The 19,090-nt window shown below is 46.6% G+C and overlaps 1 protein-coding gene across 2 annotated transcripts in view; it reads right to left on the bottom strand.

Annotated features, from left to right (window-relative positions):
• LOC134407268 (tubulin-specific chaperone cofactor E-like protein) overlaps positions 1–19,090 on the bottom strand; it is a 106,185-nt gene that overhangs the window by 74,482 nt on the left and 12,613 nt on the right. The window contains exons 6-9 of one of the 2 annotated variants that reach the window (XM_063138962.1): positions 16,266–16,522; positions 13,955–14,081; positions 12,676–12,792; positions 2,001–5,289 (exon numbers count right to left, since the gene is read on the bottom strand). In XM_063138962.1, coding sequence (XP_062995032.1) covers positions 4,971–5,289; positions 12,676–12,792; positions 13,955–14,081; positions 16,266–16,522 — 820 coding nt within the window. In that variant the 3' untranslated portion in view covers positions 2,001–4,970. Of the gene's footprint in view, positions 1–2,000; positions 5,290–12,675; positions 12,793–13,954; positions 14,082–16,265; positions 16,523–19,090 lie in introns of those variants that run through there. The other variant, XM_063138961.1, reaches the window with a different exon arrangement.

Below are 19,090 nucleotides of genomic sequence, written 5' to 3'. Positions count from 1 at the left end.
GAATGGTGGTCACCTTGAGCAGTTACCACAGCATTCCATGATTTGGGTTGGTGGGTTGAATCGAAATTCTTCGCCCAACTTAATGATGAAGGCAGAATTAGATGCAGGTGAAACGATTTGCATAATTTATTCTGAATGCTAAATTTGGGTCTAGCACGCACAGAATTCGGTTTCCCTCAGTATTGCAAACCAACAACTCTTCTTTAAGTCTTCATACATGTTACAGGGATAAGGAACCACATATAGGACGGTAATCGTTTGCTATGGCTTGGGACCCAAAGGCGACAGGTCCTGAAATTTTGAAGTTCGAGCACACCCACATTTCACACGTTCAGTAAAGTGTTGCAGGTAAATTAGAGTTACCTGAAGCAGACTGACTGGGTTGGCCTGGCTCTGAGAAAATCTTTTAATGTCACCTGTTCATGTCAGAAGAATGCCACCTGTGTCAAGCCAGGAAGCCAAAGAAAGCTGTGAACAACAAAAAGTGTCCTTCCTTCGAGAGACCGGAACTTTCCCTCCTTATGGTATGGCGCTCTTTGAGGGCAAGTAACACTGGTAAGAACTAGAAGCTTGGTTTCTTAGAAATGAAAGCTGTGATTTTTAAGGGAGGGAGGAAGGATAGTGACCCGAAGAATGCACCAACTGTCGTATTGGAAGCTAGATATCAAGGATCAGCGTGCAGCCACTGAGTAAGCCATTGTTACTGTTCATGATCTAGGTCAGCCTTCAACCTGGGGCGCTCCAGATGTGTTGGACTACAACTCCCAAAATGCCCCAGGCAGCTGCTGGCTGGGGCATTCTGGGAGTTGCAGTCCAACACATCTGGAGCGCTCCAGGTTGAGGAAGGCTGATCTAGGTTGTTGGACTTAAGTGAGCCTTGTCAATAGGGATGTCCCAAATGTTGTCCCCCCAACTTTAAAACTGAGTAAAAGGGAGCTTCATCTGAAAGTGGCTTCACAAGTTCAATTTCATGCACCCAGGTCAAACCTTTCAGTCTTCCCAGCTCGCCTCCTCCTGACCCACAGTTGCCTGAAGCGACTGAGAGCCCAGCGCCTTTGACATCTCATGAGGAGGACCACTTCACACACCCGCCTTATAAGATGGCACCCACCAGATAAACAGCCAAGGGGTACAAACTCCCCACGTACCTTCGTTAACAAAACACCAACCGCCAAAACTGGAATTTGATATAGAAATGATCCAACGGGGCATCGGTTGTAAGCATTTTATGCAGTTGCACAGTCAAAAGCCTGAGAAGGATGTGCAATACATTTTTGATGCACATTTTTGAATAAAATAAGATAAAATGCATGTTTAGCCAATGCCACATACCAAATGTGAAGTTGGAGAATATGGTTTGTGAGGTTGGTGCTGTTCGCAAATTGGGATACTCCATTGGCTTTAGTGTGTAACTCCAGTCAGAGAAATAATGCATCTGGGCAGGGTCTGTGTGTGCGCACAGGTGAGTGATGCAAGTACCTGAAGAAGCTTGCTGCCAAGCTTACGTTTCTTCTGCCTTGCAATAACCTAACTAGTTAAGCAATCCACCTTTGACATACTCCCGCTTCTCCCAATCTTGACCGGCTCGTCCAGAGCTGTGTGAATTCCGTGCAAGTGCAGAAAGCCTGCAAAACACGATACTGGGTTTAGGCTCCAGCTTCCAAAGAACATTTCAGGCACTTATGAATGGAAAGAGGACTTGGAAGTGTGTAGTTGATGTAGGGCCAGAGAGATGGCTGAATAAAGCATCCAGGGGGAGGGGGGGCAGGGAGAAGTCTTGCCTGGCTCCATTTCCCTCCCCTGTCCGTTGTGATTAGCAGCATAACATCAACATACGCAAAACTTTTCACTTGCATAAATTAGACAAGCTGCAGTTTTCCAGTTTTAAAAATTGTATATGCAGAGATGATACAGCCCTGGGTTTGTTACACACAACACACAAAGTTTAGATTGTGACAACGGCCTTCACTTTTGAGAACAGAAACACACACACACACAAGGATTTTTAAAGGATTCCTTTCATAGACTTTTAATATGTAGGGTGTTTCCTACTAAGACGCCGATATTTGTGCAGGGAACACAGCTGGCCAGCAGTTAAAATATCTCATTAATGTCTGTTGCCACCGTATAAATACTAGAGAGAGGAGAAAGGCGAGAAACACCTGTTCTGCACAACCGGCGCTGGAAATTCCTTTACACTCGGATCAGTCGTCCGGCCCAGCGCTAATGTACTTTATACAGCAAGTCCACAGATGCAATAATAGTCTAATATTACGCAAACCCTATCTCTCAATAAAACTTTGCTTTATAATAAAATATCTTATTAACATGACCATTTCCCCATTATGTGTAAATATATACACACACCCGTGAGAACACACATCATCATACATCAAGAGCGTTGGTTTGGAGCTCCAGGGCATTTTGCTATCCAGATGGACAGGCGAGAGAACCTTAGCCAGTCTCCACAGCTTATAAAACCTAGAGCCATTTCAACATGTTATTCTGGAATGACGCCACCTATATATATATATATATATATATATATATATATATATATATATATATGTAATTTATTTCTTACTGGAGTCAGTGAAATAAAGAGAACAGGCCACCATGCTCCACAGGCAGGCTCTGTTAACTAAGAACCCCCAGCCTAGAATCTTTTCCCAAACGGCACAAAACCAGCACTAATTTTTGGCTTGGAGTGGATCTGAGAATGCGATTTTTTTTTTTTCATTCCCCAGACCACACCTAAGAGTATGTCGTTTCCGGGCTTCTTGGGGCTGCACAAAATTTGGGGTTTGTGGCAAAAAAACTAGCACAAAACAGCGATACAGTTTTGGAGGTGCTAAGACCAAGTTGATTTTTTGGTGTGTTAACTACGGACCCACACTTGAAGCACATCTGTTGGGGGGCAGCACAAAACTTTGGCATATGTTTGTAAAAGATTCTAAGTTGGGGGGTTCCTAGTTAACGGAGCCCCACAGGCAAACCTTGGCTCGGCTCCACTTTCTATTGCTCATTGTTTACGGTGCCGTAGGAGAAAACAGCAGCTCAACACTGAGGGATTCATGACTTTATCCTGCCTCACGGTACTTCTCCCAGGGGAGCACCACGCCCCCCGTGAGAAAACACAAGCATCATGGGAAAGAAACCTTATATGCTCGGGCAGGGAAGTCAAGTCTCCAAGGTCAAAAGTCCATAGGTAACAAGAACCTGGAGACACTGCTTGGGGGGTGGGGGGAACACATTGCAACCCCTCCTGCTCCCCCTTCTAAATAGATGTGTGTAAAACTGAGCGATTTTCCAGTTTTCAGCTCGTCAAACTGACAGTTGAGCATACAAGGGCACTGATAGGGGAAAACCCCGCCTGATTTACAAAATAAACTTTTTTAAAAAAAAAGAAAAGAAGAAAGAATGGATTTCCTAAAAGCATAAATAGGTTTTAGCCACATAAAACGGCTCGCAGGGGCGAAAGGGCCTATCAGATCAGTGGACAGCCCTTTAGTGTCCTTAACTTCATGAGAGTTTCCAAAATTACTCAGACTTGAACCACGCACTCCCTCCCCAATTAAAATTGGGCAAGTTTAGGGTATGTAAGAGAAGCCCACCACTATGGGTCCTGTGCAACTTATTGTTCCAGACACACCTTTTGAGTGGAAGAAAGCAAGCCCAAGTAGTGATGCGACTGGCAACCTTCTCAGATGATCACGATGTTGCGTCTCTGTGTTGGCTTAAAAGTGCTAAGCAGGGGCAAACATTTGGAACAGCCTGGGCTTTGGTTTCCCCTGTGGTAGAGCGGCTAGAGTAGGACTGGAACTGGGGAGACCCAAGCTCAGAACAGCCTGGAAGAACCTCAGGGCAATCCTGAGTCAATCGACCAGCCGGATCTTACACAATTATTGCCAGGATAAAACAGGGTTGCAGGGTGGAACCGGAAAGCAGCATGTACACCACCCTCCGCCCCCTAGAGGAAGGGTACAATTAAAATAAAAAATTCACAATAGTAAAAGACAAAAACACACACCACACATACATACAGTGTCCTTCAGCCAACAGTCAGAGTGACAATCGTTATAGGAGCCGATTGCAACTTGAGGGATATTTCAGCAACCAAGCGGACAGTGAACCTGCCTAAAGTTATCTAGTAAATGGACTGCTTAGCTGCCATTGAATAATGGGCCATGATTCAAAGTGCTGCACGTTTTAATGCCCAGTGCTTTCTGCACCCATCTGGTCGCTATGGCATCCTGGAGAGCTAGCAAGGCAAAAAGGTTACCAAAGTGATCACAATTTAGCAGACTGCCCCGATTGCTGTGCTTTGAAGCTGTGAAAAGTGTGTGTGTGTGGGTGGGTGGGTGTGGGTGTGTACACACACACGTGTATCTCTATGAGATTTTTTTTTTGTCTCCTTCAGCTTACTGAAATCCAGATGGGTACTGGATATGTTGCAAATCTAAGTGCTTTTAGAACATTTTCCTTCCAACCGAAGAGACAGGCCACCCGGGTGAAAGGATGGCAACGCAGCCACTTGTAAACAGAGTCCGACCGCTGAACGAACAAGAGCCACACAGAATCTTTTTAACACGTACCTTGTGCATGGTCCGAAGCCTGAACTCCCTGATTTGAGAGACTGTATTAATAACTCCCTAAGCTTTGAAGAACACCTTTCATGCTGAAGTCACATGTATACCAGAGCAGTTGGGAGAAACCAAAGAAAAAACGCACACACACACGCTGGAAGTCCGTTACCTCCTCTCAAAATCCTCCACTGTAATAACCTGCATTGGATCATGGTGAATGTCTCAGAACTGGGCCTGCTAACCTGGGCTAGGGAAGTTACCTGGCAGGTATCTAAAACCAAACCTCAACTGACGAACCAAAATGAAATCCCCCTGCAGAAAGCTCCTCCGTTGCGTGCCTGGGGCAGAGAGTGCGTGGCCGTGTGCCCCCTGAAGCTCGGGAGGCTATTTGGCTTTGGAGTCCACGTAGATTTTATCTCCATCCCGAATGCCGTAAGAGTGCAGCGCCCGTGAGTTGTACTTCATCTCCTCGGGACCGAAGGGAGCTTCATGGTCAAAGTAGGTAACCAGCATGCTACTGATTGGCAACTGGACCAGCGTTTTCAATTGTTTCTTTAGTTCTGCTACCGTCTGATCCAGGCGGATGGTCATCTCTTCCACCTGGCCTTTGAAGTGGACTTCGACTTTGGCGCTGCTCTGGGGCCGGAGATCTACCACGGCCAGCTTTTCCAGCTTCCCATATTTTGTCACTAGTTCGTGGTACCTAGAGGAAGGGGTGGGGAAGGAAGAATGAAAGGAAGGAAGAAAAGAGGCAGGAGTTATGACTGCAAGTGTTTTGGAGCACTGCTCAGGGTTGTAAATATCTATCGCACAAAGACAACAAATCAGAAACATAAAAACAAAGTAAACAATCAGTAGAAGAGCAGAGCAACAATATAACCAGCAGAGAAATCCCCATCATGGGAGCTAAGAAGATTGGATATGCCCTACGACAAAGACAGTCTTCACATGCCTCCATAACGTCAAGACTAAACAGGCTCAATGAACTCCTTCAAAGGCGGTTTCACAGCCTTGGTGCCACCGTGGTAAAGGCCCTACCCTGGATGATTGACTCCTGTATGGCAAATGGTGAAAGACCATGAACAGAAGTCCTTAAAAGCAGGTAGGTTCATAGGGCAGGAAGTTCTTTTTGTCCTCTGGATCCATATCCAGAAGTGGGAACTGAGCCTCAAAACCAACTGGAAGCCAATGGACTTGTCACTTCTATGCCTGGGCAGGAACCGAATTTTGTTCCGTCCCCGCCATTAGACATATCACATGTATTTAAGGTTGGACTGGGTATTTTATGTCCTATATAAATCAACAGGCGTCATCATTGGACAGACACCTGCGGGGAGAGATAACTGAAATTGAAATTCAGGCTGAGCCCGGAGTGGTGGGTTGTGCACCTTGAGGCACGGTGCCGCTGAAATTCCATGTCCTCGCTGTTCCGACAGGCTGTTTCTACAGCTCTGTGATAAGCCAACTCAAAAGCTGCTATGCAAACACAGGCACCCCCCCTCCCCCCTAAGGCCACTGGTCGCTGCTGAGTGAAATCCAATCAGCAGCACTTAGGGAGAGTAACAAGGCTCTGGAATTTCCTTTTCTGTTAGCAGCGTTCAGCGGTCAAGTGTCCTTTACGGTGTTCGGGTGCAGACACAGAGCAAAGCTGAAGTTGCAACGGTCCCAAGAGCCTGACCTGCCTCAGCCGAAGAAGTGGGGGCCCGGCCTTTCTTCTAACTATTCCAAAGTGAAAGAATAATATTATTTTACCAGCCCTAAGTGACACTGCTTTTGCCCACTTCCCACCCTTGTCCAGGTCACATCCGGGGCAGGTTGCCCCGAATTTCATTTTATATCACAGGTTCAGGTGAGGTGTTCACAAACAGAAGTTAAGGGGGGACGACGACGAAGGCAAAGGAGGCGCGGTGCCTGCCTGGATGGCTGTGAGGTTGCTCAACAGGACTCTCCCTCTTCCAAGCGATGCTCCTTTGTTCTGCGCCCCTTGGGGTAGAGATCCACGGCCTCCCTCCTCTGCCCCCACCCGAGCTCACTTCAGGTCTCTCTCGGATTAGTCCTGAGGAGGCAGCGTCTCTTCTGCCCGGCTGGGAAAGTGGCAAAAAGTCAACCCAAAGTACAAGGTAATTGAAAAGACAAAGACAAAGAGTGGCTGAGAGGAGGTAACATTTCAGAGTCTCTTGGCGATGCCCGGGACTGAAAGCTCCTTTTGTCTCCCGTCCGACTCGGGGCGTAAATGTGATCGCTGCTGTGTCACTGCCCCTGTCGGGGGGAGATGGAGCCTGGCAACGGGGGAGGGAGCCCCCGCCCCCGCGGGACTCATGTTAAATGGAGGAATGTTCGCTCAACAGCGGAGCCTCTGTCTGCCCGCAGGATGAGGTAACCGGCGCAACGCACTACGGTTTCCCCAGCATCTGGGACAAAACCGGCCTTCATCGGGGCAGGGCGCTCGAGTGCGCGCTGCCGTCCCCGCACTTGCAATTAACATAGAGATAACGATCGGCCTGTGTGGGAAACCAGTACTCGGGAGACGAGGAAGACGTCCGTTTTTAGAAACGTCGCCCTGGCCCACAGCGGTTGCACTGGAGCTGGGGAAATGAAGCCGCGAGTGCAATTTCAACGTCTCCAGCCAGTGGCATCCGGACGGCACATCGTAACGGCGTCCGCGGCGCGTACAGCGCGGTCCCCCAAAGGGCTGCCCTTTTCCCTCTGCACTTATCACAAACTCCACTTTGGTGGACGCATGAGCGGCAAGGCTGTTTGGGGCGAGAGAGGCAAAAGCCCACCTCTCATCCAGGGCGCGGCAGAAGTGATTTCAAGTCTGGCTGGAAACACCTCAGTCGACACCGGTCCTGTCGCTTCCCTGGCTCCCATACTGCACACACCAAAACAATATTTTCTGCACAGTTTGAACAAGCACGGGCTAAGAAAGCACAAACAGTGACAGGCCTCCTTTTGCTCAGCCTTCCTCAACCTGGGGCGCTCCAGATGTGTTGGACTGCATCTCCCAGAATGCCCCAGCTGGGGCATTCTGGGAGTTGCAGTCCAACACATCTGGAGCGCCCCAGGTTGAGGAAGGCTGCTTTAGCTGGACTCCAGACTGCAGGAATTGACGTTGTTCTTTGAGTCTGCCTGTATCCCCAACTCAGAGAGACGGCGATTTTTAAACGCAGTTCTCATGTACTAGTGTGCACTTTAAGGTCAGAAAGAGGCCCTTCTCATTTGCCCACCTGTGAGAGCAATTAGGTGGATGTCCACATGGGACAGGGCCTTCTCTGGGGTGGCCCCAAACCTCTGGAACAAACTCCCATCAGAGGCTCACCATGCACCATCCTTGCAGGCTTTCAAGAAGGCCATAAAACCATTTTATTTGACCATGGCCTTCCCATGATGAATACTGTTATTGCTGCTATTGCTATTCCTGCTGGTTTTATTGTTTTAGTTGCTATTTTATTGTGATCATGTGTTTATTGTTTTTAATATTTTAGGTATTTAATTGTTGTAAGCCGCCTTGTGAGGGCCTCTGCCCTGAAAGGCGGCCAAGAAATGTTTTAAATAAAATAATAGTACACATTTATATGAGCAGCACATCTGCACAGTGTGTCACTTGGACCCATATTTTACACAAACCTCAGGCCGTCAAAAAAGAAGTTTTCTAGCCCTCATGATTGTAACAGAAACTACTTTTAGCAGAAGTTCCGATACTTTCAAAGAGGAGCCAAGCGCTCTGTACGTCTGTCTGCCTTTTCCCACTGCTGCTACTCATAACCCTTCAATCCCCAAAGTTCTTGCCAACAGGTACTGAAATTCTATAACCCAGATAAATTGGTGGGATTTGATGTTTCATCACATGTGCAAGACTTCATTTTGAAGGGCCTCCTTCATGTGTACAAGCCTGCCCACCCCTTTGAGATCAGCCCTGGGGGGCCTGCTCCTGCACCTTCCACTGACAAAAATTGGGTTGCTGTGTACAATGGGCAGGGCCTTTTTGGATGTGGCTCCACATCGGTGAAATTCTATACTGAATAAAATATCTACAGACCCATCAATTCAGGCCTTCGTACAGGCTTCAAACACCTGTTTTGTAACAATTTGCTTTCTTTTAGACAAGGCAATGAACTGGTACACACAACACGGCAGCCCACTGTGGGTTAATTTATCTAAATTTTCCCAAGGGGGGGTGTTGCATTGTACTGGGCAACTGTAGCTTTTCGTGTTGTGTGAATCGTGAGGGCCAGACAACCCTCAAGTCACCCTAAGAAAGCACAATGTGATAATCCCCATGGTGAGCTATCATGTCATGCAAACCAGGTGATTCGGTGCTGCCGTTTTAATTTGGTTTTAAATGGCTGAAAGTAGTTTTAAACCATTTTTAAAGTTATTAAGCGGAGTTTTCATGGGTAACTTTTTATCGTTGCCAGATTCTACTGTTGCTTTTATGGTGTGTATGATGGCACTGCAGTATGTTCTTTACTTCAGTGATGTATTGTTTTATTTTAGGGCATGGCTCTAGAACAGTGATTCCCAAAGTGGGCAGTGGGATTGCGTAGTGGGGTGTTAAGAGGCAAGGGGGCAGCAGGGGGGCGCTCAAGGTGGTCTTTTCCGAGAAGCGCCTCTCCAGAAGGTCTTAAAACCCAGGGACGTTTTTATGGGAGAAGGTAGTTTGGTCCCAAGCTATATAGGGGAAGAATCCACACATGTATTAATACCGTTTAAGAAGAGTCCTTTTAACGGTGAACTGAAATGTTTCAAAAGCACCAAAACGCTAATGAAGAGACATACCCTGCTTGGTGTGCCCCGCCACGCCGGCTGCAAAACAGAGGCGTTCGCTCCCTTTTCCCTCCCTCCCTCGGCAATCTTGCGGTGGGTGCTTTGGATTTTGAATAAATATTCAATTAATTGTTACTGTTTTTAATTTTATTGTTATTAAATTCCTTAGTGGGTCGTTGAAAACCGCTATTCTGCATAATGATTTTTATAGGGTAGGGTAGGGGGCACTGGGCATGAGTTTGTGGAACCAAGGGGGCGGTGACCTCAAAAAGTTTGGGAACCACTGCTCTAGAAGGTGAAAGGCAGGGATACTGGTGAGGAAGAACCCAAGGTGGGCCGGAAAGGGGGGAGGAGGCTTTGTTGATTATATGAACTGGAGATACCTAGGGACCATCTAACTGTGAGTCCCTGTTTCTCTGGCTCATTCCACCGGGCTTAGGAAGGCAGGTCCCTGAACGACTCCAACTCCAAAGGCGGCTAGCCCTGCAGTTATTTTTTGTGGTTCGGATTTGTTTGTTTTTCCTTCGTTTGACTTTTGTATAAATAGTATTGGATTATTTAATCCTAGTGCGTATTGATTAGCGTGGGATGTTTTTACGTGGGCGATTATTTAAACCTTGTTATGATTTGTAACAGTTAATTATTTAGAACTGTTTGTGCATTTTATAGTGTAACTTGTCGTGAGCTGCTTTGAGCATGATTTTACCGCGGGAAAGCGGCATAGAAGTAAGCTGATGACGGAGAGTTAGACACAGAATGAAATGGGGTTGGTGTGTGTGTGAAGAACAGCTGCCCGCACGCACCACAGATTGAACATCAAGCCCAGGCTCAAAGGCCAGGATATGGAACTTGAACCTTGTCCGCTGAGGACACAGCACCGCCTTACCCATATGCAAGCCTGGTCCAAAGGTATCTCTGAAATGGCACACTAGCTCTGTGGAGCGGAAAAACAACCTTCAATGGCTGCACAAGTCTTTTAGACCCCACACAGATGAGGGCATTTGGACAAAGGGGCCATTGAGCAGAGGCGGGTAAGGAGGGGGGCACAGGGTTGTTTAAAGGCTATGAAACAGAGGGAGGCCAAATGTCCCCCCTCCCCTTTCATACACAACCTGTGTGCAATAGGCAGAGACAACTTGCTGGAATGCAAGTGAACCATTTGGAAGGCAAAAAAACGGAGCACTGTATGAGGATCAGATATTAACGGTGCAGACTGGCACATGAGTCCCATCACGCTGGGAACAGGCTTAGCCACCCTTCCCCAACCTGGGGTCCTCCAGATGTGTTGGGAGTGCCATGCCCAGGCTGGCCAGCAATTATGGGAGTGGCAGCCCAGAACATGTGGAAGGAACACCAGGTTGGGGAAGTTCTGGGCGAAGGCTTCCAACTGGTGGCTTGAATGCTGGTTGAGCTTTTAATCTTTCCTGGAGCCATGAGAGCAGTGGGGTAGCGATCATGCCAGTCTAAATTCATTTGGTTTGGGCACATCGATGCCTGCAGCTTGAGGCTTTTTCTTTTTAATAAAGATACAGGGAGTTTTTAGCCTTCTGCACATCCTATCCGGCACCAGATGGAGGAGGATTAGCCCCTTCGCATTGGCACCAAACAGAAGGATTAGAAGTCCTTTTCAGAGGAAGTCGACTTCTCAACAGAGGGCTTTCGCTTAGTGAGGTGGGAAGAGCAACAGGCCCGCACACAAGCACCAGTTGTAACGGCCTTGCTGTGGGGAACGCGATCTCCACATCTCCCCTGTAGCAGGCGATACGAGGACTAATTCCGTAATTACATTTGCAAGTCACTGACCAGCCCTGGGAACAAAACACAGGGCTCCAGCAAAACACAGCTTATCAGTGTCAGGCACATTCAGTCATCTGCAGGCTACAGAGCTGAACCGGGAAACTATGGTCCATCCCCAAGGAATTTCCACCGGCTGCTTCTCTCCCAGTAAAGCTCTTGTGTCTTCCTTCAACAAAGGCTTAACCCACCTCAAATGTGCACCTCCCCAGAGTTTCTATTTCAAGGCCAGGTAGCCACACAGAAGTTATGCTAACTGGTTTGTAACTAGATTCCAGCAGGCTGTGCTGAGGGACATGAGAAGGGAATGAGGGCCATTCCACCACCCCTGAAGACCACCTCCCCAAAGGTTCCTCTTCCTCCTTCAACCATCATCTTCCAGCCGGCTGTGCTGAGGGAGCTGGGCCATTCCACCAGCTCTGCTGGAAGACTTTCTCCTCCCTGCTCCCGCCCTCTCGCTTGTGTGTTGCGTATTTTGAAGATCGCAATTCTGTAGGCAGGGACTCTCTCCCTTTACTGATTATTTGTAAACCACTCTGGGAACATTTTTGACTGAAGAGCAGGATAAAAATATTCTAAGTAAATTTACTAGAGACGGTTTTTCACGCTAAATCATTCTTGAGAAATTGAGACTCGCTACATCTTGCAAGTGCGTTGAAGCAAAAAGGCTAGAAGTGCAACATGTCATTCTCAAGATGAATCGACAGGGAGAAAGCGGGATAATCCACGGCAGTTGTTTGGGTATAGAGCAGCCTTCCTCAACCTGGGGCACTCCAGATGTGTTGGACTGCATCTGTTGGACTGCATGTGTTGGAGCTGGCTGGGGCATTCTGGGAGTTGTAGTCCAACACATCTGGAGCGCCCAAGGTTGAGGAAAGCTGGTATAGAGGAACTGGGCCAAGGCTGCCACTTCTCTGAGGTGACCAAATATTTCTCAGCCTTCCTCCCTGCCATAGGGGTCCTTCATCAGTTCACTGCCTTGTAACCTGCATCACAATTCCTGGAAATTACATAACAACCTTGCAATGTAGGCCAGTACTATTATACCCAGACTGAAGATGGAAGAGGCATAAGACTACCTAGTGAGCTTCTGACAGAAGCAAGAACTGGGCAGAGTCCACATCCTACTCTCTTAGAAACGACGTTTCCTCCCCTTCCGGGTGGCAAGAACTCCGTCTGATTGGCCTTGCCTTCCACAAAGGTGGAGATAACCCTTTCCTGCCTGCTCTACTCCCCAACTGACCGAGAAGGTGTTCTTTCAAAAAACAATGGAATGATGACTATGTTATTAACCAACAATGTTTTGTGAACGACAATTGTTAACGTGATGATAGCTGCCTGTACTTTTCGCATTCCAATTCCCTCTGACTTCACTGTTCACAACCCCCTCCCGTGAATGCACATGCAGAGAAATCTGCCAACTTGAGGTCCACACTTCATGCACCTGATGAAATGGACTTTGAAAATGAGAAACTATGGCTCACCAGTCACACTCTCCAATTCATATTCTGGGGTCATAAAATCTCACCTGAAAGGGGCTTCCTCTTGGGGAAAGTCTATGTAATAGCGAATGAAAAACCTCTCAGAGTCCTCTCGCTCTCCATCCGTAATGACACTCCCGTTCAGCTTAGTGACACATGGCAACCTGCCAGGTACAAAAAAAGAAAAAAAGAAAAAGGGGGGGACATAATACAGACAAAAATTAATATAAAAAAATCCCCCAAGCGCAATAGTCATAAGCCAAAAATGATGAGAACTGTATTGTCAGGAGATTTCCCCACCAAAAATCAAACACCTAAAAATGTAGCTCCCAAAGGAATGGAACTTTATACATTTTCCTTGCAGAGAGCTTTTGATTTAAGATCATGTACTACGATTTGAATATAAATATATCCGACAATTCTCCAAGCGCCCTCCTTCTCATTGGCTTTCAGAAGCGCTTCATAAAATATTGGTATGCTAAAAAAAAAACGCGGCTGCAGATCAGTTCAGCAAAAAAACTTGCAAAATACTGCTGCCCCATTACGCAGAACATGAACAGAAAGCTAGCTGACTCTCAAGTAGAGGGAGGGCAAGAAGATACAGAGCTATCAATGATTAAGTCATTTCAGACAGAGGCCTGCTCATCAGACTCCGATGAATGCAAGGAGGAGGAGGAGGAAGAGATTGCACTAGAATTGCAGAAAGCAGAAATTTCATAGAATCATAGAATAGCAGAGTTGGAAGGGGCCAACGAGGCCATCGAGTCCAACCCCCTGCTCAATGCAGGAATCCACCCTAAAGCATCCCTGACAGAGGGTTGTCCAGCTGCCTCTTGAAGGCCTCTAGAGTGGGAGACAGCCCACAACCTCCCTACGTAATCATGACAGAGTGGGATCTAGCTCGTATTGTATCATGTAATATATCACAATTCAAGCACAATTCAATATATCACAATTCAATTTTAAGATTCTAGTCTGGTTACTTCAGCTTGGAATTAAAAATGGGGGTATTTAAGGATGGTGCTTTTTGCATTCTTAAAAGCCAAGTGGGTTGCTGATAGCCTGGTCTTCCAGTCCATTTTCCATCATAACATGTGGAAGAATTTAACTTCTATGACAGGATAATTATTTCTGGTTCTAGCTTCTCTCAGGAGTAAGGGCCATGGGGCTGCTACCACAGGTAAGAGTCCAGGGCTCATAGGGTCCATACCTTCTCACTATGGATCTTTCTCCACATCATGCACACACACACACACCCCTCCACCATGAGCTCCTCAAACTCAGGCTGCACAATTTCGGTTGCATTAACAACAAAAGGCTCCAGACCTGGCTATTACCAGCTTCCTGCGTTCCTCATTGGTGTATGACTGAAGGAGAGGAATGCCCAACAACCTCACTTCCTCGAGCTTGGGGAAAGAATTGAGCTTGTCAATGTCTCCCCAGCATTGCAGACCTGGTTTAAAGAAAGGAAGCATTTAGGCAAGGAAAATTGTGCTGACGTTAGAAACACGGAGCACATGGCAGGACAATACAGTGTCAGGGAAATCAGCAAAATCCAGCATTAATAGTTAATGTATTAACTTTTTTCTTTTCGCTGCTGCACCAGGAGCTCAGCTTGCAGCAGGTCTGGGGGGATGGAATTCGCCCCTGTCCACCTGAAGTTGTCACCATTGCAGATGAACAATAACGTTTTCTAAGTGTTCCTCCATTGAAACACTTCTCAGATTTTGTAGAAACCTAGGCCGGATCTACACGACTGCTTTAAAGCGCTTTATAACAGTTATAAAGCGCTTTAACTGCTTTAAAGCGCTATAAAAGTATTATAAAGCGCTTTAAGGCAATAGTATAGATCCGGCCCTAGACACATTAGGGAGAAACAGTCTAACTTAAAGAGTACTGGTTTTTGATGTTTATTTTTAAATTTGGGAGAGCCATTGAAAAATGTGATCACCCATCTGAAATCTGAAGTGGTGCAGTTCAGTCCACTAATCCTAGCACTTCATTCCCACCTCAGTCTGCTACAGGTATAGATTTAACCTCAGTCACAGACTCAGATCAATATACTTGTGTGCCTGAGACAGAAAATATACGTTGTATGACACCTTCTCCCAGTACCCCAACCTAGCAGAAAACGGTAAAAAATGGTAGGCTAAATAAATCAATAACATCCTTATTGCTAAGACCATCTCTGTATCTGCTACTTGAGGTAGGGTAACTATGTAATGGCACCGCCAGCCTTGTTCAGTCATGGTACCTTATTGCACGGCTTGGGTTGTGTGTGCGTGTTTTTTTTTAGAGGAAGCTAATGGAAGGAAGGAGTTATTCTCAGAGGGAAGGAGTGACGTCCAAGTGTTCTGCACAATGGAAAGATGAGCTCTGAGTACTGATGAGATGTTCTATCCTCATTTCTCTAAATAACTTCCCAATACGCTCTCCTGCCTCCCCCAGCCCATGACAGTCAGAACAATCAAGAACCGAGTTGACATGGCTAACGCATCAACAGTAAACATGATTACATTTCTCAGTGCAGTAACTTCGTGCTTTAGGAAACTGCTGATCCCCTGAGTAATAAGTAGCAAGGCTTTGAGCGTCATCAGATGGGGGGAAATCACGTTTCCTTACTGTTGCTTTCCTCCCCGCTTCTGTCGCGCAATACTTCCTCTTTCTTCACACAGGGGAAGAAAGAGGAAGTAAACCATGACCACATGGCCCATTCAGGGCCCCTTTTTATCTCACGCCTTTTCCTGCACGCAGCAGTAAATGGCGTAACATTTTGTGTGCCCCCCCCCCACCTCAAATAAGATTTACCAGGGTCTATTTTGTGACGGAACAAAGGCCAGAAGGAGTGGGAGGTGGACAGCATTGTCTAAAGGACGCACGAAAAACCGTGAGCGGGCAGTAATAAGCGTGCGATAAAACGCTCATCTGATGACGGCGTTAGTTTAGGTGCGAGCAACAAAAGCAAAGAAAATGAACGTTTAATGTGGGCGCAGCCCAGGGGCTGCTTTCTTCTTAAGAGCCCTGTTGAGGCATTCACCTGAGTGCATGAGGGCTAAAACAGCGTAAGCAGACAGGGGCACCCAAAGCAGCCCTACCTCCCTGAGTGCCGCAGTCCTGGCCCCATTAGTCCCGGACCTCCCCATGTTGAGCAGAAGGTCTGGTGGGGCTTTCTATTCCCATTCACTTGAACACCGGCGGAACTCTCCGGGCAACCAAGAGGCCCGGATCCAACAGGCTCCCAACCCCTTGGAGAGCTTCGCCTCTTTCAGCCCGAGGGCCAAATTCCAGTGATGGGCAGGGCTGCAGGTGCACAGGACGGCGGCGCTTTACAAGGCTGGACTCCCGATTCAAAGGCGCACCCATCATTTTCTCAGCATTTTAACACAGTCTACCAAATTAATTTTAACTTTGCTGTTTTAAATCGGTATTAATTTCTGCATCGCTGCTTGATTTTATCCCGGCTGTGTTTTTAGATTGCATTTTATATTATGGTTTTACACTGCTTTGTATTTTGAAGGGTTCCTATGGTGTTAATTTTTGTAAACCGCCCAGAGAGCTTCGGCTATTGGGCAGTATAAAAATGCAATGAATGAATGAATGAATGAATGAATGAATAAATAAATAAATAAGACCTCACCTGACTTGTGCAGGCTGATGGACCGCAAGTTCGGGAACAGCCTCGCCAGGGAATCTTCCGAGTCCTCAATGGTCGTCACGTAGTTATTCGCCAGAACTAGCGTGTCTAGCGATGGAAACATAACCCCCAGCTTCCGGATTTCAGTCCAGTCTTTGAGATTATTGTCAGTTATGTGGAGTAACTTGAGAGAGTGACAGCAAACTGGAGAACAAGACACTGTTTTATAGTCATTAAGGCACAGGAAGAGTTCCTCCAACCTGCAGGTAAAAAATCAAAGTGGTCCGATTAGGGATATCGGAGGAATCCAGCTATGGGCTGGAACTCAACGAGCTTTCATTAGTTCAGCCCCTCGGACTGTTCCATCTTCTGCTAGCTGGTCTGACTTGGCTTCTAGCGAGTCGGTGTGTGTGTGCAGTTGTCAGGGGAAAGAGGCACCACTGAACAGACAATGAATAAGAGACTAGCTCTGGTGCTGCTGAAAATAGTTAAAATCTTTAATAATTCCTGTCCGCATGCAAGATGCTCGACGTTTCGGATTAGCCGTAATCCTTCCTCAGGAGCTGACGCTGGAGACAGGCTACTAAAAACCCTGTTCCTGTATGTTAGATATTCCCTGGAGCCCTTTCCAACTCTGAGCGTTCTGCTGCGGAACTGCATCCAGTCAAAGAATTCTGGTTCGTAATGGTGAGTTCGTACTCCGAAACGTTGAGCATTTTGCATGCGGACAGGAATTATTAAAGATTTTAACTATTTTCGACAGCACCAGAGCTAGTCTCTTATTCATTATCTTTCTAGCGATTCGGGCCAGGTAGCGGATTTTCAAAGCTTTTGAATTTATGTAAATTATGGGTGCAATTTGCACGAATTTCGGTTGTATTTTATATAATTTGCACAAATCACAGCTGACATGGTGGAAATTATGAACAATCAGTGCGGCCTTCCTCAACCTGGGGCACTCCAGATGTGTTGGACTACAACTCCCAGAATGCCCCAGATGCAGTCCAACACATCTGGAGCGCCCCAGGTTGAGGAAGGCTGAATTAGTGGATGCAATTTGTGCAAATTATGACTGAGACTGAGAAAATAATATGTTAAAAGTTCCCAGAATTTAGGGAAACAGTGTGGCTTGGCTTGCAAAAACAAGCCACGTTGGGTATGCCGTGGATGTCCAGCAAGACACACCCACACCCACAAAAAAAGGATGGATTTCCCAGCGATGGACATCTCTAGGTCTAATATGTCCAGGCTTCCACAGGAACGAAGACAAGTTTATACAATGCAAGCAAGCGTAAAACGTAAGTAATGTGCCTTGGGGCAAAAAGTCCTAATTTCATGTACACACTGAAGGGAGCTGAGCTGGCAGTGAATAACCAAGAAAAGGATGTTGGGGATCTGCTGGATTATCTCAACAAAAAAGTCACCCCAGCATGCAGCTGCTGTGGAAAAAAGCAAACTCCATGCTAGGGATCATTAGGAAAGGAACTGAAAATGAAGTGGCAACCATCGTGATGCCCTTCTATAAATCTATGGCATGCCCACACTTGGAACATTGTATACTTTTCTGGTCTGCACACCTCAAAAAGGATACTGTGGGGAGAAAGTGTAGAAGAGGGCAACCAAAATAATCAAGGGGATGGAGCAACCGTTCCCCTATGAGAAAGGGTTCCTACGTTGGAGGAGGGGGTTTAACTTAGAAAAATAGCGAGTTAAGGGGGTGGAAACGTGACAGAGGCGTATAAAATGACGTATAGTGTAGGGAAAGTGGATAGGGAAAAGGTCATATATTAGAACCTGGGGTCATCCAATAAAGCTAAATGGTGGGGGATTAAGGTCAGATCAAGTGAAGGACTCCTTCACACAGTACGTGGTTAAACTATAGAAACTGCTACCAGAAGATGCAGTGATGGCCACCACCACGGATGGCTTTAAAAGATGAGTCAAATTCATGGAGGATGAGGCCTTCCAGGGGTACTAGTCCTGATGGCTGTATATTATCTCTAGAAGCAGAGAGACTGTCTCTGAGGAACGCAAGCAAGAGCATGCTTCTGCAGTCATATTCTGCTTGTGGTTTTCCCACAGACATCTGGTGGGCCACTGCGGAAACAAAATGGTGGACTCACTGGGCCTTTGGGCTGATCTAGTAGGGCTCTCCGAACGCTTTTAAGGATAAGCTGTTGCCTAGCTGGGCCCCTTGTAGAATCATGCAGCAAACATTTAGGCTCTTATGAAAAATGCAAGGAGACCTTTAACTGGAGTGTGTCAGCCAGTCTCTCTGCCCTCCGTTTATCTTCATTAGAAAGCACGCATCTCTATTAGCAACGTATCTGACTCCGATAATGGAGGGGTATATCAGAAGAGCATAACATATAGACTGCTCTATCAGCACCATGATGGTCAGACTTCTGCAAATTTAGAATTTTAGAGTGTGGCTTTGCATAAATGCACTAATCAGTTCAGAGTGAGATCTGAATAACATTATCCAAATGTAGCCGTGGCGGTTTAAATAAAAGATATATTTGCACCTGCAGCAGAATGAGGTTATACTGTTGACAGATAAGAATATACCACTTCAGATTACAGGTGGGGAATACTACGTTGGAATGCTCTGCAACATAAACAAAAATATTAGGGAAAAAATCTGGAAGCTCACATGGCAGAGAGCAGGGTTCTAGCCCCTAGCCTGCTATGCAAAGTTGTTCAGTTGTTTTAACTGCCTCATTCTGTGGCATGTGTAGACCAGGCCTTAGCTGGACAGACTGTATTGGCTGGGAGACTCTACTATGGACCAGGAACTCTCGGTTTCAAGCCTTGCCTTTGCTAGTTAG

This window comes from Elgaria multicarinata, chromosome 12 (genome assembly GCF_023053635.1).
Source record: "Elgaria multicarinata webbii isolate HBS135686 ecotype San Diego chromosome 12, rElgMul1.1.pri, whole genome shotgun sequence".
Lineage (NCBI taxonomy): Eukaryota > Metazoa > Chordata > Lepidosauria > Squamata > Anguidae > Elgaria > Elgaria multicarinata.
This window is presented reverse-complemented; position numbering and strand designations above follow the sequence as displayed.